At 48.9% G+C, this 25,320-nt stretch overlaps 1 protein-coding gene across 7 annotated transcripts in view; it reads left to right on the plus strand.

The window, feature by feature from the left end:
• PPP3CC (protein phosphatase 3 catalytic subunit gamma) overlaps positions 1 to 25,320 on the plus strand; it is a 38,776-nt gene that overhangs the window by 1,996 nt on the left and 11,460 nt on the right. For 4 of the 7 annotated variants that reach the window (XM_086865199.1, XM_086865192.1, XM_086865193.1 and 1 more), the window contains exons 2-9: positions 6,511 to 6,558; positions 14,172 to 14,369; positions 14,602 to 14,726; positions 20,601 to 20,712; positions 22,866 to 23,011; positions 23,142 to 23,281; positions 23,751 to 23,828; positions 23,905 to 23,999. In XM_086865199.1, coding sequence (XP_086721325.1) covers positions 6,511 to 6,558; positions 14,172 to 14,369; positions 14,602 to 14,726; positions 20,601 to 20,712; positions 22,866 to 23,011; positions 23,142 to 23,281; positions 23,751 to 23,828; positions 23,905 to 23,999 — 942 coding nt within the window. The remainder of the gene's footprint in view (positions 1 to 6,510; positions 6,559 to 14,171; positions 14,370 to 14,601; positions 14,727 to 20,600; positions 20,713 to 22,865; positions 23,012 to 23,141; positions 23,282 to 23,750; positions 23,829 to 23,904; positions 24,000 to 25,320) is intronic. The other 3 variants (XM_086865194.1, XM_086865197.1, XM_086865198.1) reach the window with 1 other exon arrangement.

Here is a 25,320-nt window from a genome sequence, read left to right on the forward strand (position 1 = left end):
TGGCCTATCACATGTTTGATGTTAATAACCTCAAACCCAGGGAAAGGGGATCCGGGTGGCAGCCGGAGTGTGGAGGCCCCTCGGGCTCGGAGAAGCTCCGCGCTTGCCCAGGGTGGGAGGGGATTTTTTTGATTATTTTTTTTTTTTTGTGGGAATAATCCCAGAGCGCTCACGGATTTGGGGGGATCTGGGGTGTTCCTGGGGCCGTGTGTGTGGCGTGGTGATTTGTAGGTCTCCAGGCAGCCGGAGCGGCCGGTGCTGTCCGTAAATCTCCTGCTAAATCCCAGGCAGCTGCCTGTGTTTAGGTTGGCCTTGTTCGGGAAAGGTAATGTCAATGCAGCCATTATGATTCAGCTGAGTCGGCCGGATCCAGGCGCTCTCCCTGTTCCTGGGGCTTCCAGATCCTGGGAATCCCTGTCAGGGATCCTGCTGGTCCCTATCAAGGGTTTGGCAACCCCCCAAAAATCCCCGTGGTCCCACTAATTGCGGTCGTGAGTCCCTATCCAGGTGGAGTGGAGGCTCAGGGCCTGCTCACTCCAAAATCACCCCAAAATCTGCATGAACTTCCCAAAGATTGCTTTTTATTCCCCCAGGTGTACTTGAGTGCCTGTGGAAATTTGGGGAGAAATATCTCCTTCTCAGGCCCGGGTTATTGTTTAAAGGTGGTGACATTGTTCATGGTTATTAATAATTAAAAGCTGAAGATAAAAGCTCATTTTGTTCCGTGGAAAATGCCTGCAATTAAGTAGGATGTGGAATTTTAACTATGTTTAACCTATATATTTACATCTCCAGGGCCCTGTAGAAGGCCTTAACTGTAATTATGTTTAGTCAGAGGAAAAGCAGATTTGGGCTAAAACTTGTACTGGGGGAGCTTCATTATTAAAATTGCAAATTTGGGGGTGTGTCAAGAATTGATTTTTATTAAAATCTTGAATTTTGAGGTAGGCCATGAATTGTTTCTTTTTTTTAAATCTCTAATTTTTGGATGCTTCAAGAAATTATTTTTATTAAAATCTTGGCTTTTGGGGTAGGTCAGGAATTACTTTTTTTAAAATCTCACATTTTGGGATTTGTCGGGAGTTTATATTAAAATCTTGAATTGTGGGGCAAGAATTACTCTTTGTAGCCCAGTTTTAGCAGGAAACTGATGGCTGATGGTTACAGAGACCTTTAATGTCCAAATTTTGGTCTCCAAAGAGCACTTGGGAAGGTTCAGCTAGAAATCTGAGGGATTAGGGAGTCTGGGTGTCTGTATTAGCCCAAAATTAAGCTTGAATTACCTGGTGGATCCATAGGATTTACTGCTGGATCCACATCCTATGAAATCCACATTATTCAGGCAGGTGGGAATGATGCTTTGGGCTGCTGCAGTGGATCCTGAGCTCAGGGCATTTGTGCCCCTTTAAAACAAACCTACAGAGCTTTTTTGGTCATTTTTGGTTGAATTTTGTGGACATTTTTGGTTGAATTTTGTGGTCATTTTTGGTTGAATTTTGTGCACCTGCTCCATTCTTCCTGCTGGAAGGTGTAAAATCCTCTGGGAAGCAGAGCTGTGTCCAGTTGCATCCATGACAAATCCTTTAAAAACCCAGGATACTGGTATTTAGACACCAGGGCAAATAATCCACTAGAATTTTTCCCTATCCGTGTGTTATTATTTTGTGTATCGTGGACAAAATGTTGGGAAGATGCTGAGCCGGAAGCAGCCAGGATCCAGTGCCTTCTTTTTGGCCACTGATGTTGAAAGTCAGACACATCCCTAATTCCTATCCTGTTTCAGAGTTCCTGGCTGTGATTCCTGAAGTTCCTGCTTTTCTGGGAAGGGGTGAATCCCAGGAATTTTGGTGTAAAGCTGAGGCTGGCACTGTAACCAAAGGTGTTTTCCAAATCTGTGCTTTGCCATCCTTTCTTAAGGACGTTGAGGCACCTTTCTCCATGTCCAGTCTGGTTTTTTTCCCAAATGGAAGGTGTTTAAAGTGTGTGTGGGAATTCTAAAGCCCCTGATGTGACACTTTTAAAATTTCAGTGTCCACTTCGTGTGGGAACCTCCCAGATATGTTTCAGTAGGGAGAGGGACTTGGGACAAGGGACAGGACACAGGGAATGGCTTCCCACTGCCAGAGGGTAGGGAGATGTGGGATATTGGGAAGGAATTCCTGGCTGGGAGGGTGGAGAGGGGCTGAGATGGAATTCCCAGAGAAGCTGTGGTTGACTCTGGATCCCTGGAAGTGTCCAAGGCCAGCTTGGAGCACGCTGGCACAGCAGGAACTGTCCCTGCCATGTCAGGGGGTGGAACGAGGTGATTTCAAGGCCACTTATCCCCCATCCCATTCCATAATCCATGATTCCGTGCTGTCACTGACCTGTTTCCCACCCAGCCAAGGTTTTTGGGAACATTGGGACACCGGGAGCTCCCATAGCCTCAGTGACACCTCCAGCACCCGCTCCCTCAGCCCGGGTGGAATCACATCTCTCCCTCCTCCCCGTGTGCTCCAGAGCTGCTGGAGGCACGGAGAGCAATCCCCCGGGATTTGTTCCACGAGGCTCCCGCAGCCTCTGGGGAGCCCAAACCCAGCCTCAGATCAATCGCTGCCTCCTCAGAGAGTTCAGAGGCTGTTCCAGTTCATCTTGCTGCCTGGAGATGCTTTTGGGGGATGAAAAATGTGCAGCTTTCTTCCCACCTTGTTTTTAATATCAGCTACAACTCTGGGAGCTCGAGTGTTGGATTTTCTCCAGGTTGGGAGGTGTTGGGAATTTTCGTCACGGAGCACGCACCGATCCGAAAGTCCAGAGTAGCTTTTTAATTGAGGAAAATCTTAAATATAAAGGAGATTGTGGGGTTTAAAACTCACTGGTTGGTTTGGCTTGTTTAGTATTGACGTTTTGCAGGAATTAAGGAATACCTAGGGGGAAAAGGAGCTTTGAAAATGGCTAAAAATGGAGTTAAGGCCCAGGTCCATGTGCTCAGGCCTTGGGATGCCAAGGGAAAAGTGCAAATGCCACCGGGGTCAAGATGTGGAGGGGGATCCCTAAAAAGCAAGTTGTGTCATAATCCAGCAACTTGGCTGGATGGAGCTCAAGGAGGTGTGGGGTGAGGCAGTCCTTAAAGCAGGAACCCTGTGGGATCCCATGGAATTACTTGGGAACGTGGTATTTTGAGGGTATTTGCAAAAAAATCCCCAAAACTCGTCCAAGTAATTCTGATACTCTTATTATTGTTATATATAAACAGGAAAGATGCTTTGTTATCCATAAATGGGATGTGCTGGGAAAAGGGGCTGGTTTGTGGCTATGCCAGGCTTGGGGCTGATTTTGCTGGATCTTGTGGCATTTCATCCCAAAAACGAATCCAAAGGCACAAGGAACAAGCTGTTCCTCTCCAGAGTGTTCCTGGGGTGCCCCAAACAGAGCCAGAGGTGCCTCATTTTGGGCTCAAACTGCCAGATCTCTGCATCCTGGGATGCCAGGATGCTCTGCTGGCTAATAAATGTGCTAACAAATGTTCTAATTAACAGAAATGCTGGTGGCAAACCCCAAACCCAGCCTTGGGCACAAAACCATTGGGGACCAGTGATAAAGCATCAGAACACATGGATTGGGGGTGGGATTTATGCCTTCCCTCTGGGAGCTGCTTCAGGTGGGTGCTGGAGGTGGGCAGGGCAGGAGGGAAGGTCGTACTCCTCGAGATTTCACTGTTTAATGTTATTTTTCTGCCTATGAGGCTGGGAAAGGTTAATCCTGCTTTCCCTGCTCGAGGCTGTGAAGGGCCTTGTGGCAATAAATGAGCCCGGATTAATTGGATACCGCGCCAAAAGGGTATTTTTTATTTAATGGAAGGTGTCAGAGTGGAGAGGGGAATGGGTTTGGGGCTGCTCTGGCTGCACAGGCAGGAGGAGGGAAGGCTGTTCCTTAGGAAGTAGGGCAGGGTGCTGGCTTAAAATAGCTCCGAGCGCTGGGCTGTGCTGAAGGAGCTATTTAGGTAAATCCTGGGGTCTCAGTGGGGGCAGAGCCGCCTGCTAATCTAAAGATACTCCTTGGAGATCTATATTTGTCCGGGATCCTTCCCAGCTTGGCCGGTTTTCCAGGTATTCCCTGCCCGATCCCGCCGGGGCCGGCGTTGGGCCGGCGGGCGTGTTTATGGGACGGGGATGGCTCGGATCCTAATGGAATCAGACATCATTAAGCAGCAGGAGTGAGGGAACAGGCTACGTAAAGGCATCAGCGTTATCCCATAATGCAGGACTTGGCTCCCGCAGGCTCCCGCAGGCTGGGATCGCCGTGCCAAAGGGACACGTTCCGGTGGCACCGGGGAGCCGCCTCAGGTGTGGAGTCCTGGAATGGTTTGGGTTGGAAAAGGAGCTTAAAGCTCAGCTCGTTCCACCTTCCACTATCCCAGGGTGCTGTAAGCCCTATCCAGCCTGGCCTTGGACACTTCCAGGGATGGGGAATCTGTAAATATCCTGGGAAAAGCCCTCAGGACAGCAAGTGTGGGGCAGAGGGAGTGATGGGTTGGGGCAGAGGATGGACGGTGGTTGCTCCTGTGTCAGAGGGTGCTCTAAAGAAAAAAAAAATCTCAGTGCAGATTTTGGGGATTTTCCTGGCAGTAGGAGGAATGTTGGGCTGTCCAGGCTGTTCTCCTGATTTTCCAGCCTCCAAAATAAAGCCTCACTGCTGCCTCTCACAGATGTGAGGGCATCAGGGCAGGGGTGGAACGAGGTGATCTTTAAGGTCCCTTCCAACCCAAACCATTTTGGGATTCTGTGCTCTCCCTGTTTCCACTGAGGAGCAGAGCTGGATGTGAGCGTGTGGAGCAGTGGGAGCTCCTCTGACTGAGAGCCTCCCTGAGGAGCTATGGGGGGGTTGTTTCTCCAAAATTCTCCACCAGTCTTCCATCTGGGGGTTCCTTTGGCCATGGTGGGCCTGTAAAATAAGAGTTCAAAGCATTTTCCTTGCTCCAAGGTGGATCTGAGGGGTATTTCCCAGGATAAATTTCCCAAATGGTTCAGCGTGAATTTCAGGAGAACAGGAAGAAGTGGTGTCAACCTAGATTGCTCCAGAAAATATTCCTTTTTATCAGCAGCTGAGCATAGCAAGACATGGTTAAATGGCTTCTCAAACTGAATATTATCCCAAAGGTGATGTCTTGGAAAAACACCACGAGGATTTCCTGGAGGAAGAGTGACCAGGGCACAGAGGCTGGAATTGCTGCTTCAGCAGTAGCTGGAGGCTCCTCTCATCCTGCTCCATCCCTGACACGTGCAGGTCTGGGAGGCTGCTCTGGAAGCAGCGCTGGGACCAATTTTTCCCAATTTTAGGGGGGGCTACTTTTTTTTTGCAAGAGAACTGCTCTGTCCGATGTCCAGGGTGGCCACTGGGAAGATTTGAATTCCTTTGTGGCTCCCTGTGGACCATCAGCACCTCGGTGTGGTCTGAGGTGATGTGTGGGTATTGATATTCCCAAACCTGAGAATAGGCACCTCACAAGGAATGTTTTATCCAGGTCCACTGAGGATCCCACTCAGGGTGAGGGTTTGAGGCCTGAGATGGGAAGAAAAGAAACCAAGGCCCTGATCGTGTGAAAATTCACCATTTTGTGCTCACATTCCCCATTTATCCATGCTGTGACCACCTTTGGCTGGATGCATCTATTGGCTGCTCCAATGGGGCAGCCAATATTTCTGGGAATATTCTGGAATATTTCTGGGGCTTGTTTTGTCCAGGATTCCCACATGGATCAGCCCGTTCCCTGGAGCAAGATCTTGGAAGGACACAAAGTTGTGTTTGCTTAGAGCAGGTTTGAAATGGGATCCAGAAGCCCTCGGGAGTCGGCGGCAGGGTCGGGTTCACATTCCCGGGATTTGCCTTTTCCAGAAAGCCCCCGCTGTGTCTCCATTAATGATCTATTAGTGGCCATGCTGGAACCTTGGGAAACAGGTGGTGAATTTCCCTGCCTGCTGACATCTAGGAATCCCCTCCTGGCTCCTTTGGGGAGCTCACTTTATTTTTTTAAGTAGCTGCAGCTGTTTGCTCTAAACTTCCTCCTTTTCCTCCCCCTTTTCCTCCCCCTTTTCCTCCCCCTTTTCCTCCCCCTTTTCCTCCCCCTTTTCCTCCCCCTTTTCCTCCCCCTTTTCCTCCCCCTTTTCCTCCCCCTTTTCCTCCCCCTTTTCCTCCCCCTTTTCCTCCCCCTTTTCCTCCCCCTTTTCCTCCCCCTTTTCCTCCCCCTTTTCCTCCCCCTTTTCCTCCCCCTTTTCCTCCCCCTTTTCCTCCCCCTTTTCCTCCCCCTTTTCCTCCCCCTTTTCCTCCCCCTTTTCCTCCCCCTTTTCCTCCCCCTTTTCCTCCCCCTTTTCCTCCCCCTTTTCCTCCCCCTTTTCCTCCCCCTTTTCCTCCCCCTTTTCCTCCCCCTTTTCCTCCCCCTTTTCCTCCCCCTTTTCCTCCCCCTTTTCCTCCCCCTTTTCCTCCCCCTTCCCCCTTTCTCCCTCTTCCTTTTCCTTCTCCTTTTTCCCTCAGGCTTTGCAGCGACTCCCTGCAATCCCACCAGCAAGAAGAAGACACCAGGTTTGTTGAGTGATGATTTTTCTGGGAATACCTTGATTTTTAACCTCTGGAAAGTTTGTAGAGCTGGAGGGTTTCAGAGAGAGGTTTTCCAGGCTGGAATTGCAGGTTTTTGGGCTCTCCTCAGTGAGCTGGCACTTGGTGATGTCCAGAGCCCACATCCCTGGCAGAGGACTGATTAGCTCAATGACAATCCCAGGAAAATCCTCATCAGTGCTGGTCATTAGTAGCCAAATCTGAGCTGGAAACTTGACGGACCTTGCAAGCAAATGTGGATTTTATCACTTCAGGGAGGCTGAGGACACTCTGGTGCCCACTGAGAGCATTTCTGAGGTCTCTGATCCACAGGGAGCTTTGGCAGGAGCAGGAGCAACACCACGGATCCAGGTCTGGGTTCAGCTTCATTCCGGGATCAGGGCAGGATCTGGGGTGTGAGGAGCCCTGGCTGCCACGCCAGGAAGGCTTTGGGAGCAGCTCTGCTGGCTGGGAGCTGGTGCCTGCTGTGGCTTAAGTTGCCTCTGTTCTAATTAAGTACTCCTGGGTTTTATCCTGCCTGGCTCCACTGGGAGCAGAGTTCCAGCTCCACCTCGTGGGACCATCACTGCCGCCTCTGGAATTGGCAGCCGTGGCAAAACCTTGGCCCTCAGCTCTGCTGGGGAATCCTCCTCAGCCAAGGCACCTCGGTTTGTCCTGGCCTCACTGTTCACTGGCCAAAATCCCAGCAGAACCAGGATAGTCACCTGCTATCCCAAATATTTTAGGGAGCCGTGAGCACAGTTCAGGGAGCCGTAAGGTTTCAGTGTGTATTTCTTCCCTGTGAGGGTGGTGAGGCACAGGAATGGTTTTCCCAGAAAATCTGTGCCTACCCCATCCCTGGAAGTGGTGAAGTCTGGGTTGGAACAACCTGGCCTAGTGGAACGTGTGGTGGAATCAGATCATCTTGATCGTCACCTTCCCACCCAAACCATTCTGGAATTCTGTGATATTTCCTTGGAAATTCATGGCTGGGCTTGGGTTTGTGTGGTTTTTTAGCCTCTTGGCTCTACATCCCGTGTTTCCGTGGGAGCCGTGAGCGCGGCCGGGGCTGCGCTCTGTTTGTGTTTGCATTTCCATACACAGAGCTGTCACCTGCTTTTTTTAGCCTTAAATGCACCTGGCTCCTGCTCAGCCCCGGGGCCTGCCAGCTTCTCCCAACGTGGCCTCAAATTTTGGGTGTTACTCCTGGAATGACTGGGAGGGAGCTGACGAGGCAGGGACATATTTGCTGCTGGGAACGGCTCCGTTGGTTGATCCCAGCTCTGTTTTGGGCTGACTGTGACTGTCCCCTTCGAAGAAATCATTCATTCAGCTCGTACAATGCAGATATTTTTAGGGTTATTGTGAGGAGATAATTCTGGTTGTCCTACAAAAAGGAATCTGTGGCTTCAGGTGAGGATCAGAGCCAGCTTTCCGAACCAGTAGCGCACTGGGAGGTCGGATTCAGCTCCGAGGAGTTCTGGATAAAACTGGGACGTTATAAACTCCATCCATTCAAAGGAGCTGTTATTCCAAAAGAATTCAGATAACCCAAATCTCATGGTCTTCCTGCAGAACTTCCAGGGCTGAGAAGCAGAACTCTGGAATTTTTTATTTCTCCTCTATTTGTGAGTCTCTGGAGCCTCTGAAATCTGGAGGTTCCTTACTCGGAGCAAAAAAAGGAAGATTGGAACATGTAAAAATTTGGGGGAAAACTGGTAATAATATATATTTTAATAAATGGCAATAGTAATTTAATAATAATAATTCCTGGCTCTTGCTGCTTTTATACAAGAAGGTGTTTATTTGGTGATTCTTCTTTGATATTAATGTTTATTTTCATAAAGTTTTTCAGAATTTCAAAATTTTCAATATTTTCTCAAGTGGGAGGTGATGGAAGCTCCACTTTATTTTTTTTCCCCAGAGTTTCTGCAGTTGGAACGAGCAGTTCTGTGCCATGGCAGGGTCAGGCTGCCCGTGCCAGCCCTGGAAAAGGACACAGATTATTTGTCAGGGCTTGATCCAAGGAAAAGTCAGGATATCAAACACACACAGACACACACACACACACTCCTGGTTTTGCAGGTTTGCATATCAGGGAGAAAAAACCTCCCAGAAACCTTTTAGAGTTGTTTTTTTTTAAAAAAAAAAAAAGCAAAAATATTTTGTGTTTAACGACCAGAAATTCATGTGGATTTAATAGTTTTGGGAAGGATAAAGATTATTCCGTGGAAAATGGGGTGGTTGCTGATAAATAGAGTGGTCACTGGGAGGTGGTGGAGTTCCCATCCCTGGAGGTTTCTGGGGAATGCCTGGATGTGGCGCTCAGTGCTCTGAGCTGGGGACAAGGTGGAGATTGGGCTCAGATTGGAATCTATGACCTTGGAGCACTCCAAGCTGGATAATTCCAGGATTCTGGGATTCCAACATCACCCAGCTGCTGAGATCCAGCCTGTCCTTGTGCCAGTGACATTCATCCCCTGCCTCCAAGGGTTTGTTCTCCATTAATGACTCCGAAAGCTGAAAATCCACCTTTTTCCCAGCAAAAAAAAAGCCATTTCCACTGCCTTTCCATGCTGGATTTCTCCACATTATTCCCTCCGAGCTGGCTCCGTGTGAGGCCCAGACTCGGCTTTGAATAGATGAATGTAGGTTAGGTGTGAATGGGAATAAAATATTGGATAAAAATAACATTGGGCTATTTGGAAATTGAGAAAGAGGAAAAAAAAAACCTTCTCCCCTTCACAGGGGGTCTGGATGGCTCCTGGTAGAGTTTTCCTGGGAATGTTTCTACCTGTGACAGCCCACCCAGCTTCCTCAGTGTCCAAATCCTTGGTGTGGCCCCAAAATGTGTTTTTTTTTTTTTTCTCCAAAGTGCATCTCTCACCATCTGCTCCAAGATAAGGAGCAAGCAAAGCAGGGGCTTCGTTTGGATTCACTCCCAGATGTGCATCAGGAGCTCCAGGCACACCTCTCTGGGGTTTGTTTTTGAGAATTTTGAATCCTGTAGGGTTATTTTGGGGGGATTGAGGGGACACCTTTTCCCTGCAGACCCTGGGAGCTGCGTTTGGCCAGCGCTGCTGCTCCAGGCACGGAGCTCTTGCTCCTTTTTCAGTCATGAATCCGCCTCAGCTGCTCCGTCCAGCCATCCAAGGGACTCTGGGATATATAAACAATCATTTGTGGATCACTTTGTTTTCCGTGGCACTGGCTCTGCCTGGAGGTGGGGATGGGGCAGCCCTGATGAAGCTGAATTTTCAGTGCATTTTAGGGACAGAGGTAGGGAGGAATGGGATTTTTTTGTTCCGGATTTTCAGCTGGCGCTGAGGGATGTGCGATGCTTGTGGTGGAAAAGCAGCTTTTTCCTAAATTCTTCCATCCTCAGCTATCCATTCTTAGAGTGTTGCAAATACCCCCTTGCTCGTGGCCTGGCAAATAAAATCCATGTTAATTTGGTGGGAAATGGAACCTTGCCCTGGAGTCCAGCAAAGAGATCCCTTTGACTTTCCTTTTAGTTTCCTTTTCATTTTCCCTTGGGCACACCTGACCTTTTAATCCATTTCACACCTGGAACTTCACTTGCTTTTGTGTCCTTTTGTTTGTGGGTTGGCCCTCAGCACGTGTCCCGTTGGTGGAGCAGGAATTGCCTATTCCTGGGAGCAGGTTTGGATGCCCTTGGTGGAATTATAAACCCCAGACCTGCAGATTTCACTGTTCAAACAAGACCGGGTGCAGCACTCGGGTTTGTGTGCGGAGGGAAGGTGGCACAGAGGTCACAGGGTTTAATTTTTGGAATGCTGTGAATGTTTTATCCATCATTTTCACAAATTATTTGGGAGCTGGCTCTGAGGATGAGCTTAACCTGCTGTGTCTGTACTGCCTGGGCATTCCAGGACCAACCGTGGAATTGTGACAGGAGCAACGGGTTTGAGCTGAAAGAGGGGAAATTTCGGGTGGATATACAGAAGGAATTCTTCCCTGTGAGGCTGGGGAGGGGCTGGGATGGAATTCCCAGAGAAGCTGTGGCTAACCCTGGATCCCTGAAGTGTTGGCTGGAGCTTGGAGCAACCTAGGATAGAGGAAGGTCCTTCCATCCCAAGCCATTCCACGACTCTGAGGGGTTTTTTGTGAGATAAGGAATTGCCTCCTCATTTTTCAGATAGGAGCAGGAACTGGCTGAGTCTCTCCACCCTTCTCAATGCCCTGGAGGTACAAAATTCCAGGTCAGTTTGCTCTGAGGGCTGTTCCCACTGTAGGAGAGCCCAGCCTGGCTGCAGGAGCATCCTCTTCCTCCTGTCCAGGAGAATTGAGCGTGGATAAGGATAAAATCGAGATCTTGAATTAAAGTGGCTGAATTAAGTGACTGAATCCCTGGCAGAGCCAAGGAGGAGCCGGTTCCTGGTCGTGCCCAGCTCCTTGTGGGAGTGGAGCTGTGCAAAGCCAAGGAGGGAACTTACATAAAAGTTCTTGGCTGGAGCCTCAGATTTGATCTTGCATAACTTTGCTCGCTGGGGCTACCAGGAAAAGGCAAAGCCAGGAGCTTCCCATGGATCTCTGGATGAGCAGTGCCGTCCTGGGGTCACATCCCATCTTTGCTGAGCTCTGGAACCCCATTTCTGGGGCTTTCCACTTCCTTAGGGTGGCTCCAGAGGTGTTGGCCGTGCTTGAGAGCATGCAGTGATGGGGAATGTGGAGATGAATGGTTTCTATATCTCTGTTCTCTTTCCTGGAAATCATTTGCCCTCCAAGTGCTCCCTGGCTCCCTTTGGAGTCAGATGCCAGGACAACCACAGGGTTTGTAGTACTTACAAATCATTTTCCAGCCTCTCAGTGTCCCAAAAATCCCCTTGTTCCAAGTCCTGGACCCGCATTTCCACCCAGCTCCTTTTGCCCTCCCTCATCCCAGCTGATCCTGTTGGTGTCAGCCCCAAATCTTCCCTCATTTCCTCCCGCAGCACTGCCAACCTTACAGTGACCCAGAGGGGAAAAATCCTGCAAAATGCTTTTTTATCCATCTCCAGAGACTTTTTCTTTTTTTTTTTTTCCTTTTGGAGCAGAGCTGTGCTGTGGATGCAGTAAAAGCTCTGCTCCAGCCCATGTTGGTTTAAGCAGGTCTGGTTTAACCCTCTTTAATTGGCAGCTTGGTGGGGAAGGCTCTGGAGCGTTCCAGGCACGTGGGACACCAGAGCACAACTTCCAAAGGGATCGATGAAAGCGGGGCCACCTCGTTGCAGGCACCAGCTCCCCTTTCATTAGAGCCACTCCTGCAGTTCCTGTGATTTGAAAATTGATGTTCAGCTGTAAAGAATCTCTTGTGCCGCCTCTCTGCGTTTCCTCTTGGGGTTTTCAGGGTAAATTGCTGCTGGATTTGCATTTAAAAGGGAGCGGTGGCACTGCTGTTCTCACTGTGTTATTTGGCCAGCTCTATCCTGGAAAATTCAACATATTTTGGCATATCACAGGGTCCTTCAGGTTGGGAGAGAGCTCCAGGATCACCAAGTCCAAGCTGTTCCTGATCCCCACCTTGTCACCAGCCCAGAGTGCTGAGTGCCGTGCCCAGGTGTTCCTTGGACATCCCCAGGGATGGGACTCCAAACCTCCCTGGGCAATCCCTTCCTTTATTTAACAGCCCTTTCCATGGGGAAATTCCTGCTGCTGTTCACCCTGAGCTCCCCTGCCCAGCCTGAGGCCGTTCCCTCTCCTCCTGTCCCTGTTCCCTGGGATAAGATCCCAAATCCCCCCGGCTGTCCTCTCCTTTCAGGGAGTTGTGCAGAGCCAGAAATTCCCCCTGATCCCCCTTTTCTCCAGGCTGAGCCCTTTCCCAGCTCCCTCAGCCCCTCCTGAGGCTCCAGCCCCTTCCCAGCTCCGTTCCCTGCCCTGGATTCACTGCAGCCCCTCAGTGAGGCTCCCAGAGCTGGACACAGCCCTCAAGGTGTGGCCTCACCAGAGCAGGGTCTTTGCAGGGTGATGGATCAGGACAGGGATTTGATTTGATTTGGTTTGATTTGATTTGCATCCCAGGTATTTTCCATCCCAGCTGGATTCCAGCTCAGTGTAAATCTGCCTTCCAGCACGACACGCTCCCAGGAGAAGTGGAATGATGGAAAGATGGTTCATTATCCAGTGGGTGGGCTCCTTGCTCTCAGAGGCTGTTGGAGGTGCTTGCTCAGACACAGACTGATCATTAAAATCCCCATGAAAAGCCCAGTATATTCCAGATTTTGGGATATTTTGGGGGATGCCTGGCAAGGGTGAGATGGTGTTTCCAGCTGCCCGCATCCCTACGGACAGCAGAGCTTCCAGCACTTTTTGGGGGAGGTTTGTGCCTTATCCCTGAGGCTGGGAGGGTGCTGCCAGCTGCCTGTGGGATCTGCACTGGGATGAGAGGCTTTTCTTGGAGCTCCGTGTGGAGCATCCCAAAACAAACGCCATCCCAGCATCTCCTCATCTCAGCTTGGCTGGAATCGTTCTGGTCCTGCCGTGGCCAGGGGATGCTGACCCCAGAGGGGGAGGAAATCCTGGTTCTGCTGAATTTGAGAGGAAATGGACTCGGAGGATCTGGGAGGATCCCTGGGATAAGATTCCCATCACCCCATGGATTGCAGGAGCTGCTGGCAGCCAGGCCATGCACTTGGGGCTGTTGCACAGGATTTTATTCCCAGTTCTTCCCAAACATCCAGGCCTCCTTCCTGGAATTAATTTTAATTCAAGACATTATACAGCCTTTAAATATTACACCAGGGTCATGTGTGCTCCCATCTTTTTTAAATTAGGCGGGCCTGGGAGAGGGGAGATGAGGAATTCAGATTTTTACTGAAAACTCTGGTTTTTGTTCTGTTTTTTTTACTTAATTTCTGCTAAAGGTCACCTTCTCCCACACCGTTCTAGTCTCTATCATGAAATAATGATGATGATGATAATAATAGTAACAGTAATAATAATAATAATAATAATAATAATAATAATAATAATAATAATAGCAGGTTTTGATGGGCTATTTTGCTATCCAGAATTTAAAACTAAGGAACATGCTGCAAATAGCTGAGACTTTTAACTTGACCTTAAATACTGGATTCCATCTAGATTTGACAATTTCTAAGTTTGGGGTGAAGCTTTTTGAGGTATTGGGGCAGAGAAGGCCAAATTCAGCTATTTGAGGTTAAAGCTTTTTGAGGTGTTGGGGTGAAGAAAAGCAAATTCTGCTTTTTGGGGGTTTGTGGTTTCCTGATAAGGAAAAACCTTACATGTTGGTCCTCCTACCTGGCTCGCTGGTTCCTGGATTTCCTGGTTTGCTGATATTTCCATGGAATCTGTTCTAGGTTCCAACACCGACCGTCCCCTTGGGATTGGGATTGGGATTGGGAGGCAGCTCTAGGATAGGTGCAGGAGGCATTTAGGCCACACCAAGGGGGATTTTAACCAAGCTGAGGGATGCATCCAGCAGCTCTGGCAGCTCAGCTCTTTGCTCAATATTTGAGATTATCATTTCGGTGGAAATTCCATTTCTGGGTGTCAGCTCGAGGCTCGGAAGCAAAGCCTGTCATTCCCTCTCCCCGAAAAGCGCCGTGTTGCTGACTCCTTCCCTTCCCTTGCCTTTCCAGCTGTCCCATTCCCTCCCACGCAGCGGCTCACTCTGAAGGAGGTGTTTGAGGATGGGAAGCCGAGGCTCGACGTCCTCAAGAGCCACTTGGTGAAGGAAGGGCGGCTGGAGGAGGACGCGGCGCTGAAAATCATCAACGACGGCGCCGCCATCCTGAGGCATGAGAAGACCATGATCGAGGTGGAGGCTCCAATCACAGGTCAGAGCTCAGGCCTGGACTCCTGAATAACGACCAGGGTAACCCCAGCAGGTTTTTTTGCTGTGTTCCTTCCACCCACAAGGTTTTTTAACTCTCCTGAGCTCTCAGAAGAGAGGATTTTGCCGGCGCTCGCTCAGAGCGTGGCCGTGCTCTGTTCCTCGCTGCTGTCGTGACCTTGCTTTTCTTAGTGTGGTAATTCTGTCCCTCTTTTGTGCTATTCTTCCTCCCCCAGTGTGTGGTGACATCCACGGACAGTTCTTTGACCTGATGAAGCTGTTTGAAGTGGGAGGATCACCCAATAACACCCGCTACCTCTTCCTGGGGGACTACGTGGACAGAGGCTACTTCAGTATAGAGGTGACCAAGGGCGTGGAGCTTGGGGGTGCTGGGGCTAAAGGAACCCAAAGTGTTGAACCTCAGTTAAAATACAGCTCAGAATCAGTAAAATACAGCTCAGAATTGGTTCAAATTCAGTTCAGAATCAGTAAAATACAGATCAGAATCAGTAAAATTCAACTCATAATCAGTTCAAATAAAACTCAGTAAAATACAGCCCAGAATCTGTTCAAATCCAGCTCAAAATCAATAAAATTCTGCTCAGAATCAATTAAGTGCAACTCAGAATCTGTTAAATAAAGTCCCAGATCAGTTTAATACCCCTCAGAATAATTAAAATGCAACTCAAAATCAATTAGATGCAGTTCAGAATGAAATAAATACAGCTGATAATCAGTAAAATACATCTCAAAATCAGTGAAATCCAACTCATAATCAGTTCAAATGTAGCTCAATAAAATACAGGTCAGAATCAGTAAAATGCAGCTCATAATCAGTTCAAATTCAACCCAAAATCAGTAAAATAAAGCTCAGAATCAGTTCAAATAAAGCGCAATAACATACAGCTCAGAACCAATTAAATCCAGCCCAAAAATCAGTAAAATACAGCTCAGAATGAGTTCAAATCCAGCTCAGAATCAGTCCAAACACCAAACCTTGTGCTGGATTTACCCTCCCATGGAGTTGTGCATGGAATGAAAGCAATGCTGGTAACTCACAGTGTGATTTTTGGGCAGGAAGGTGATGTCCCAGTCTTTGGATGCTCAGGCAGTGACAGTGGAGCAGCAGTGATGGGGTTAATGCCTGACTGGAGTGGTTTTAATGTCACTTGGAGCTGTCACTCAGGGACACAAGAGAGACAGTTGATGGTGCCTTGCAGGCAGCAGGATCCCACCAGGCAGTGGGAAGCAAATGTTGGAAAAGCTGCAGGATTCAGGATTGAGCAGGAAGAGCAAGGGCCACGTGCCTGAGTCGCTGCTTCCCTCTGAAAACCCTGGACCTCAGGAGAAAGGAACAGAAGTCACCTGGGCTGTGACAGGGCTTTGCAACTCCCTGGGATTCCATGACCAAGAAATGGGAGTTGTTTTCTGATTCAGTGGATCCCCATGGCTGCTGCTGGCTCAGTGGAGACCTGGGATGGGACAGGAAGGGACAGCTCTTAGCAAATGCCACAAATCCCAAGGGATTGCAGCCATCTGGATCCACAGAGGCAGGGCTGAGTGGAAGTGGAGCGCTTATCCCAGTTGGAAGCAGCGTAAGGAAGGGCTTTTGGAGGAGCAGGGGCCTGAAATGTGTCAGAAATCAGCTGGAATAACAGAGGGAGTGATTTCTCTTGGAAAAAAAGAGGCTGCAGGAACAGCTGAGCCTCTGGCTCTGCAGAGGAATCTTTCTGGGTAGGAACTGTCAGGGATGAGTGCAAGGGGTTCTTTGAAGGATTCTGCAGAGGATTTAGGGAGAGCAGGGCCGACAGCTTGAGCTCCAGCAGCCCCTGGCTCCCTTCCAGCCCCATGCTCCGGAATCCTGACAGGGAGCCAAGGTGTGACGAGGAGCAGCTTCCAGGGGAGCTGGGACGGATGCAGCAGAGGTGGGGCTGGGGCCGGTGGGATTTGGGGTGGTGCTGGCAGGAGGAGCCCCCCGGGGAGGAAGGGGAAGGACACATCCCACTGCTCCTCTGGTTTGCTCGGCTGGGTTTGCAGTGGGAGTGTATTCACCTGGAAAAGGGATTATATTCCAGAGCAGCAGCTCCTTCTGAGAGAAAAGGTGGATTTTTTTTGTGTTAACCCACAAACCTTCAAAAGAGAGGTGTTGGGCCCTGTGTCTGTGTATGGGTTGTGTAGATCCAGGGTGGAATAGTGCTGCTCCCACTCTCTGCTCTTAGCCCAGGATTGGTCTGACATGGAGATTTTACCCTCAGATCTCCATGCTGGGATCATCACAGAATCATGGAATGGTTTGGGTTGGAAAGGTTAAATCCCATCCTGTTCCACCTCCTGCCTTGGGCAGGACACCTTTCACTATCCCAGGGTGCTCCAATCCCCATCCACCCTGGCCTTGGACACTTCCAGGGATGAGGAAGTCTTTCCCAGCTTCTCTGGGCACCCTGTGCCAGGGCCACCCCACCCTCACAGGGAAGAAGTTCTTCCCAATATCCCATCTAAATCCCCTTTTAGTTGAAATCCATTCCCCCTAGTCTTCTCTGCCTGTGATAATATGGAAGAATTCCAAGAGGATGTATGGCCTTAGTGGTGGGGCAAAAAAAATGTTTTTTATTTCCTGCTCCTTTTATTTTTCCTCTCCTCCTTCCCTTCCCTTTCCCCCCATGTGGGAATGTCACGGATTCCTCCTGGAGAGTCCCTGTGATCCCACAGCTCAGGGTGGGCTTTGATGAGCACAGGCAGGGGCTGCTCCAAACATCAGGGTAAGGCAGAATCCAGAAGTTTTCATTCCTATGTGCCTCTCCCTTCCACCAGCACTATGCTGGAAGAGATTCCCACCTGGATACACAAAATCTGCTTTCTGTAGTGAAACAACAGCAGGTTTAGAGTATCCCAGATGGAAAAATATCCAGGTTTTCCCCGTGATGTGACCGCTGGGAAGGTGGGGAGCAGCAGCAGCAGCCTCGTGGGACACCACACAAAATTTGGCATCCATGGGGAGATGATCCAGTGCCTGCCCCAAGCAGCTGGGGGTGTCCTGAGCAGAGCCAGGCATTGGAATCCCCGTGGATTCCTTCCAGCTCAGGATATTCCACAATTCCATAAGCGTGACCTTTTAACGGAATAAAATAGGAGGGGATGGTTTAATTGCATCCTGCTGCAGGCAGGCAGGAAACGATGCCAGAGCAGGGGCCAAGGAGGTGGAAGGGCCAAATATCCCTTCCAGGTGTTCCTCGTGGCTCCAGGTGTTTGGTTGTCCAGGTGAAAGGAGAAATTTGAATTTGTGGCTCAGACAAAACCTTTCAAACACCCCCAGCGCCCCTCAAAGCCTCTCAGTTCATCAGCTCAGCTGGATGTCGGCAACAAATCATTCAACAAATTCTTGCTGGGCCTCTGGCTTAGGGAAATTCTCATTTAAAAACATGAATTCCCAGTATAATGAGGCCACGGAGAGTGGATTGGTTGATGGTTTTGTTTTTTTTTAAAGAAAAGAATTGTGAGGGGAGAGGGGAGGGGAAGAAGCGTGTGAAAGCTGGAATGCTGCTGGAAGGGGACTCTGGGAAGGGTTTGCTGTCCCAAACCCGCTGTGACAGCGAGACTGGCTTGTCCCAGATCCCAGCCCCAGAGTGCAGGGCTGACAGGCAGCACGGAAATCGGGATGAACTCCTCCTTTGGGAGATGCTGATGAGGCAGGGCCCTGCTGAAGGATTCCCAGTGGGAAAAATGCTCCTTTCATTAAGCTTTTAGTCCCAAATCCCAGAAAGGCACAAGAGAGGTCTGTGATTGTGGTAGGGAAGGACCATCCCCAACCCACGAAGCTGGAATATAATGAATAGAATGATTTTGTTAAATTAGAAAGTGAAACAATTGTTATGACCAGGAACAGAACCCATGGAAAGAGGAAATTTATCAGGAAAAGTGGTGTGGTAATGGCATGCACCTTTCCCAGGCCAGTTCTTCCAATCCAATTATGATGGGACACATGATGGCTGTCTAATCATGGAATTATATGTTAATCTTGATTTAATTCACTTTTTATCCAGAGTAATATTAAAGAGATCCAGAGTAATATTAAAGAGATCCAGTCAGCCCTGTCAAGTGGGAGTGAAGGTGGATTTGTGAGCTGGATTTGGGAGTTTGGCCTCTGTTCCCACTCTGGCTGGCTCCATGTGTAAAACTTCCCTACAAATGCCAGATTTTGGGAATGGTGAGAGAGGTCATGGTGGGGGCAGGTTTGGCACCAGCCCCTTTTGCATTTTTGGGGTTGCAAGTCCCAATTCCTCTTGAAATTCCCTCCCTGTGTCCTGCTGAGCTTTCCCTTTCCAAGTGGAGCAAACTCTTGTCTTTGGGCTTCACAGCGAGAGGCAGAATAAGGAAAGAAGGAGATTATTTTAGATTATTTAAACCCAAAAAGCTGTGAATGCCTGGATTTGCACCTTGGCTATTGCAAACAGGCAGCAATCAATTCCTGGGCACAGTGCCGGGAAAGGCTGGGAAAAGGATCTGTGCAAAACACCAGGAAGCATCCAAGGCATGCAAGTGTAGAAACTCCCTCATTCCTCATTCCAGCCCCCCTGGAGCCCTCGAGGGCTCTTCAGTGTCCTCTACTCCATGTCCTCCTGGTACCTGGCAGTCCCCACATCCTTGGGAAGTGCCTCCAGCCACAGGGAATGGTCGCTCTCCATATCCCTGGCGTGTCCAGCTAGAATTGTGGTGCCAAATTCAACCCCATGTCGCTTTAAACCTCTTCAAATGTGTTTTAAAATCTCTCTTCTGCAAGCTGCCAACCTTCCATACATCCCAAGCCCTCCCCTATTGATGCTGTATCTCTGCCTTGCTTTGATGCCAGAGCTGGTTCTTCCTCCAAGTCATTTGTTTCATTTATAGCAACTTCCAAGTTCTCCTCCCAGCCCAGAAAAGTGACATTTCGCTTGCAAACACAGGGAGGTTAAAGCTTTAAACCCCAGAATAATTATAAATGGTTTTGTTGGGAACATTCCTCCTGGTAACAGATGCAATAAAACATGATTCTGCTACTGGCCTTGGCCCCGTTCTCTTTTGGAATTCCCAATTAATCAAGTTGTTAATGTGGGGTTGAATTCCAAGTGAGACACACGCGGTGCTTTACAGCTCCTCAGGGTTTTTGGGATCAGCTGGGATGATTCATGCAGGGCTTACCTTGCAGGTTCAGTGCTTAAACACCACCAGATCTAAGCTGGCTGTGCTGGGAACCAACTGGGAACCAACTGGGAACCAACTGGGAACCGCTTCATTTGGGTTCTGGAGGTTGTTTCCAGCTGGTTCCCAGGGATCTGTGCCTCAGATCAGGAACGTTGGAGGGTGTAAAACAGACTTGGTGGTGCTTTCTGTTCCCCAGGCGTGTTCTGCAGCCTGCCAGCCTCCAGGGTAAGCTCCCATTAGAGACTTTAATCCAGATCCTGGAGCTTGCTGTCGTTATTGTCCTTCCAGCCCTCCACAGCAATGAGTGAAATGTGATAACATTTCCCCGTGCGAGATAACGGCTCTGCCGCTGTCAGTGCCGAGCACACCGGGGTGACTGAGCCCTCCCAGCCCTTCCCTCAGGCTTTTTTTGGGAATCCAGCATGAAATATTTCTGTTAAAAAGCCCCGCTTCAGCCTGGCTTTGGTCTGTGCCTCATCAAAGGCGCCGGCTTTGCAGGTGTTGCTGCTCGCAGAGGGGATGTGGAAAGCCCTTTTCAAAGCCAGTGAGCTTTGCTAAGCTAAGCTTGTTTTTTAGGCTCAGCTTTTCCTGTTTTGAGCTTGAACTTCAAGTGACTATAGCGTAAGCAGAAAAAACAGGGTGGGGGAAAATCAGTGGGGAAGGTGAAGTTGAATTTTCCGTGTGTTTCGTGGACAAATGTCTGCCCGCTCCTCTCGCTGGTTTCCATCCCGGTGGAACATCTGGAACAAACAGCTGGTTCTGCTTTGCTGCTCTGCAAAAGGGGGTTTTTCCTTTGGTTTGTGCTGGAAGCAAAGCTGCCCCCACCCAGCCCCGAGCTGCTTTCTGTTGGCTACGACCTCATTTGTCACTTCTCCAAGTCAGCCCTAATATAGAGAAATCCCAGTGGCTTTTCCCCACTTGGCCAGGAGAAGATCCACTGCCCATTATGGAGCTGGGTTCCACTTTGGGTGTCTTCCCAGAACCTCTTAGTGCAGTCTCAGGCTGATGAGTGTCCTGGGAAAGGATTTTATGACATCCCTGCTTGCCTCTCTTGCAGTGCGTGCTGTATTTATGGAGTTTAAAGATAAATCATCCCAAAACGTTGTTCCTCCTTCGAGGGAACCACGAGTGCAGGCACCTCACAGAATACTTCACCTTCAAGCAGGAATGTAAGTATCAGAAGTGGGAGAAGGATTTGAATCCATTTAAATAATACATTTTAAAATGTATTTTTTAAAAAAAGGTGTTGTGAGAAGGCGTGGGCTTCAATTTTTGTACCTCTGAGTGGCATCAGAGCTGTAAAAACCTGTTGTCTTGTTTTCCTGCTCTTGTGCTTCAGCCCCTGCTATAAAAAAATACCCCAAAACCCAAATCTTTAAGTTCTGCCAAATGCCAAATGTGGCCTTCTGGTTTCAAAGACAGTGTGAATGAAAGAAATGGGAGCACTTCTCCCCTGATGAGCCAGGCACACACATCCTCCCCTCCCTGACTTCCAGGCCCAGCAACATGTAATCAGTGCCAAAAGACTTCCAGCTCCAGATTGTGCAGCTGGGATCAGAGATTGCAGTTGGGAACGGGGGAAGGATTTGCTCCTCCCTGTTTGCACTGGGGAGGATCATTTACCTTTCAGATCATTTTTGCAGTTAAAAGATGTGTTTGTGCACAGCATTTAAATATTTTTAAAGCAATGGTGAGGAAAGGTCAGGGAGTGATGGGTGAGTGTCATTCCAAGCAGTAAAAGAGGTGGAGAACTCAATGCAAAGCTCCTTTAGAGAATTCTTGCTCAAGGACCCGACCTCAAGAGATAATTCTGGGCAAGGCATGAATCCAGTCTTTATCCCATCAGCTCTGGGTGGTGTTGGATGGAGGAAGGCTCAGAGGGGGTGAGTCCCTGTTCTGTTTGCTCAAGGATGTGCTGGAAAACACCCCCCAGCTCTGTGCTGGATGCTGTGTCCATCACCTGGACACAGGTGAGCTTCTGGTGAGCTGGGCCCAGTCTGAACCAGGGGATAGGGTTGGGTTTTTCCCTTTGGAAAACAGGAGGTGCTGCTTTTCCCTGAGAACCCCTGTTAGTGTCTCTGAAAAAAGGATATTTCTGAGCATATTTGAGGCTTGGAGTAAGAACCAAACTGCTTTGGAAAGGCTGTGAGTAATGTATGGGAACATCCTCATCCCCTCTGCCCGGGTGAGGCATCACGGGGATCAGCATCCCTGAAAGATCCAGTGGGAAGGAAGATCCATTTCTGTGGGCAAATCCTCTCTCCCAGGACCTGTGTCCAGCTGGAAAGGCAATTCCCAGCCTCCATGGCTGTGTGGTGCTGCTGTGCCAAGTTCAACACTCAAGATGAGTCCAGAGGTGCAGCAGGGCTGTGAGGAAGTGATGGGGTGGCTTCATCTGCATCCCAAATTTATTCCATGATCCCAGTTTTCATTATGTGGAAACACCTCATCTCTTTAGTGCTGATCTCAGTGCAGGTGTTTTAGAAAACAACTTGAAGGGACATGAATATTGTCCAATTCCAGATTAAAAAAAACCTTTTCTTTTACACATCCAACAATTTTCCAAGTCAGTATTTTCAGTAATATACCGGTGCAGAGTTTGATTGTAAATCAGTATTCTCACAAATGCACAGGTGCAAAGTTTGATTCTAAATCAATATTTTCACAAATACACAGGTGCAGAATTTGATTCCAAATCAGTATTTTCACAAATGCACAGGTGCAAAGTTTGATTCTAAATCAGTATTTTTCACAAATGCACAGGTGCAAAGTTGGATTCTAAATCAATATTTTTCACAAATGCACAAGTGCAAAGTTGGATTCTAAATCACATTTTCATGAATACACAGGTGCAAAATTCGATTCCAAGTCAGTATTTTCACTAATTCACAGGTGCAAAGTTGGATTCTAAATATTTTCACAAATGCACAGGTGCAAAGTTTGATTCTAAATCAATATTTTCACAAATACACAGGTGCAGAATTTGATTCCAAATCAGTATTTTCACTAATGCACAGGTGCAAAGTTTGATTCCTAATGCACAGGTGTAAAGTTGGATTGTAAATCAGTATTTTCACTAATGCACAGGTGCAAAGTTGGATTCTAAATCACATTTTCATGGTGCATGAATTTGATTCATGTGCAGAATTTCAGGTGCAGAATTTGATTCCAAGTCAGTATTTTCAATAATGCACAGGTGCAGAGTTTGATTTGTGGGCCATTTCGATTTTGAGCTTGCCTATCTCCTTTATGAACTGGGTTCCTAGAATTTATTGATCAGCACTTTAGCCGATCAGAGCTTGATTGAATTGCTCCCTCCCAGGTCGAATCAAGTACTCGGAGCGAGTGTACGACGCGTGCATGGATACCTTCGACTGTCTTCCTCTTGCTGCCCTCCTCAACCAGCAATTCCTGTGTGTCCACGGGGGCCTGTCTCCAGAAATCACGTGTCTAGATGACATTAGGAAAGTAAGTCAGCTCCATCAGCTTCTCCCTTCGCTCCCAGTTCCCTGTGGGGTTGGCTCCCACAGGGAGGATTTGGGGCTGGAAGGGTGGGAATCCTGCCACAGCTCCTCCTGATGTTGTGTCCCCTCTCCAGTTAGACAGGTTTAAGGAGCCTCCAGCCTTTGGTCCGATGTGTGACCTGCTGTGGTCGGATCCCTCGGAGGATTACGGCAACGAGAAAACCCTGGAGCATTTTGCCCACAACACTGTCCGAGGCTGCTCCTATTTCTACAGGTGAGGGGTGTTTTAGGGGGCTTTTCTCTCTCCTCACACTAAAATCACTGTTCAGGCCACTCTGTGGGGCTTTGTAGTCTATGTGAAATTCTCCTCATTTGGCACCAATGCACAAATTCTTGTTTGTTTTTTTTCTTCTGTAATATTGAGCTGTCTTTGAGTAAGTTGCTTTATAGAATTGGGGTCTCAAACAGCAGAGATGTTTCTTTTGGCTCTGTGAGTGGTTTTCACCACCTGAATCTCTAGGAAATAACCTTTCCTTGGTAAAAAAGAGGGATTTGTGCTGACAGTCCAGGATTTACAGGGAGGGTTTAATTTGCAATTAATTTTTGAATGATAAAACATATTTTGGAGTGCTGGACAGAAGCTGGATGTTTTCTCAAGTGGCTGCTCCCTGAAACCAAGACCACCAGAGAACTGTGCTCTCCTTTGCTCCCTGCTGAGTTCTCCTCCCTTTTTTGTTTTCCAGTTATCCTGCAGTGTGTGAATTTTTGCAGAACAATAGTTTGTTATCCGTAATCCGAGCTCACGAAGCCCAGGATGCTGGGTAAGTGCTGCAGCCCAGGGGCTGGGCAGGGTTTGGGCTGGGCTGGGCCAGGTTTAACTCCTGTCCTGTTTTGTAGGTACCGAATGTACAGGAAGAGCCAGACCACGGGCTTTCCCTCATTAATCACAATCTTCTCTGCACCAAATTACTTAGATGTCTATAACAACAAGGGTAAGGCTAGGGCTCTGCTGCTCTTGGGGGGTTCAGGAAATCCCTCTCCCACTCTGCCCTCCCAAAATCACAGGATAATTTCAGTTGGAAAAGAGCTCCAAGGCCATTGAGTCCAACCTGTGCCTGATCCCCGCCTTGCCACTGAGTGTCACTTCCAGGCTTTCCTTGGACACCTCCAGGGATGGGGATCCAAACCTCCCTGGGCAGTTCCAAGGCCTGATCCCCCTTTCCATGGGGAAATTCCTGCTGCTGCCCACCCTGAGCTCCCCTGCCCAGCCTGAGGCCGTTCCCTCTCCTCCTGTCCCTGTTCCCTGGGATAAGATCCCAAATCCCCCCAGCTGTCCTCTCCTTTCAGGGAGTTGTGCAGAGCCAGAAATTCCTCCTGATCCCCATTTTCTCCAGACTGAGCCCTTTCCCAGCTCCCTCAGCCTCTCCTGAGGCTCCAGCCCCTTCCCTGGATCCGTTCCAGCCCCTCCATGTCTCTGTGAGGGGACCCAAACTGGACGCAGCCCTCAAAGTTCCTCCCCAGAGCCCAGCACAGAGGGACAGCCCCTGCCCTGCTCCAGCTGCCACCACACTGGTTTGATACAAAAAATACACTATTTTTGATACAAAACCCTCTCCTCCAGTCGCATTCTTGTGCCTGGAATGAAAGAGAGCTTTGTGTGCTGAGCTGAAGTGGTTGACTTAATGTGTTACTGTGGCAATTAACTGTGGAGTCATAGAGCCTGGAATAAAGCTTTCATTCCCAGCCACGGGACAACGGAGCCCTTTTGATGGATGCTGCCATCCCACAGAAGCTGATAGTGTAGGAAAGCTTTCCACTTCCCTCTGCCCATAAACCATGGGGGGATCATGGTGGAATTTTCTCCAGCTGTGGGGTTTTTCACCCCTCACTTTGGATCTTGGCTCTGTTTGGGCTTCACTGTTCTAAGCTGAGGACCAACCTGAGTAAACAAAAAAATTATGGCTTAAACCTTCTCATTTTGGAGAATTGGTAGCTTGATTCTACACGAGTGTAACCAGGTGTTGATAATGAAGGCTTTTTAACACTGGTAAAACTTCCAGAGGGAGCCAGGCTGGGAGAGCTGGGGGTGAAAGAGGAAAAGGCTCCAGGGAGACTTTAAGAGCCCCTGCCAGAGCCTAGAGGGGCTCCAGGAGAGCTGGAGAAGGACTTTGGACAAGGGATGGAGGGACAGGACACAAAGAATGACTTCCCACTGCCAGAGGGCATGGATGGATGGGATATTGGGAAGGAATTCCTGGCTGGGAGGGTGGGAAAGAGCTGGGATGGAATTCCCAGAGAAGCTGTGGCTGCCCT

The sequence above is a fragment of the Cyanistes caeruleus genome, chromosome 29 (genome assembly GCF_971803275.1).
Source record: "Cyanistes caeruleus chromosome 29, bCyaCae1.hap1.1, whole genome shotgun sequence".
NCBI classification, from domain to species: Eukaryota; Metazoa; Chordata; class Aves; order Passeriformes; family Paridae; genus Cyanistes; species Cyanistes caeruleus.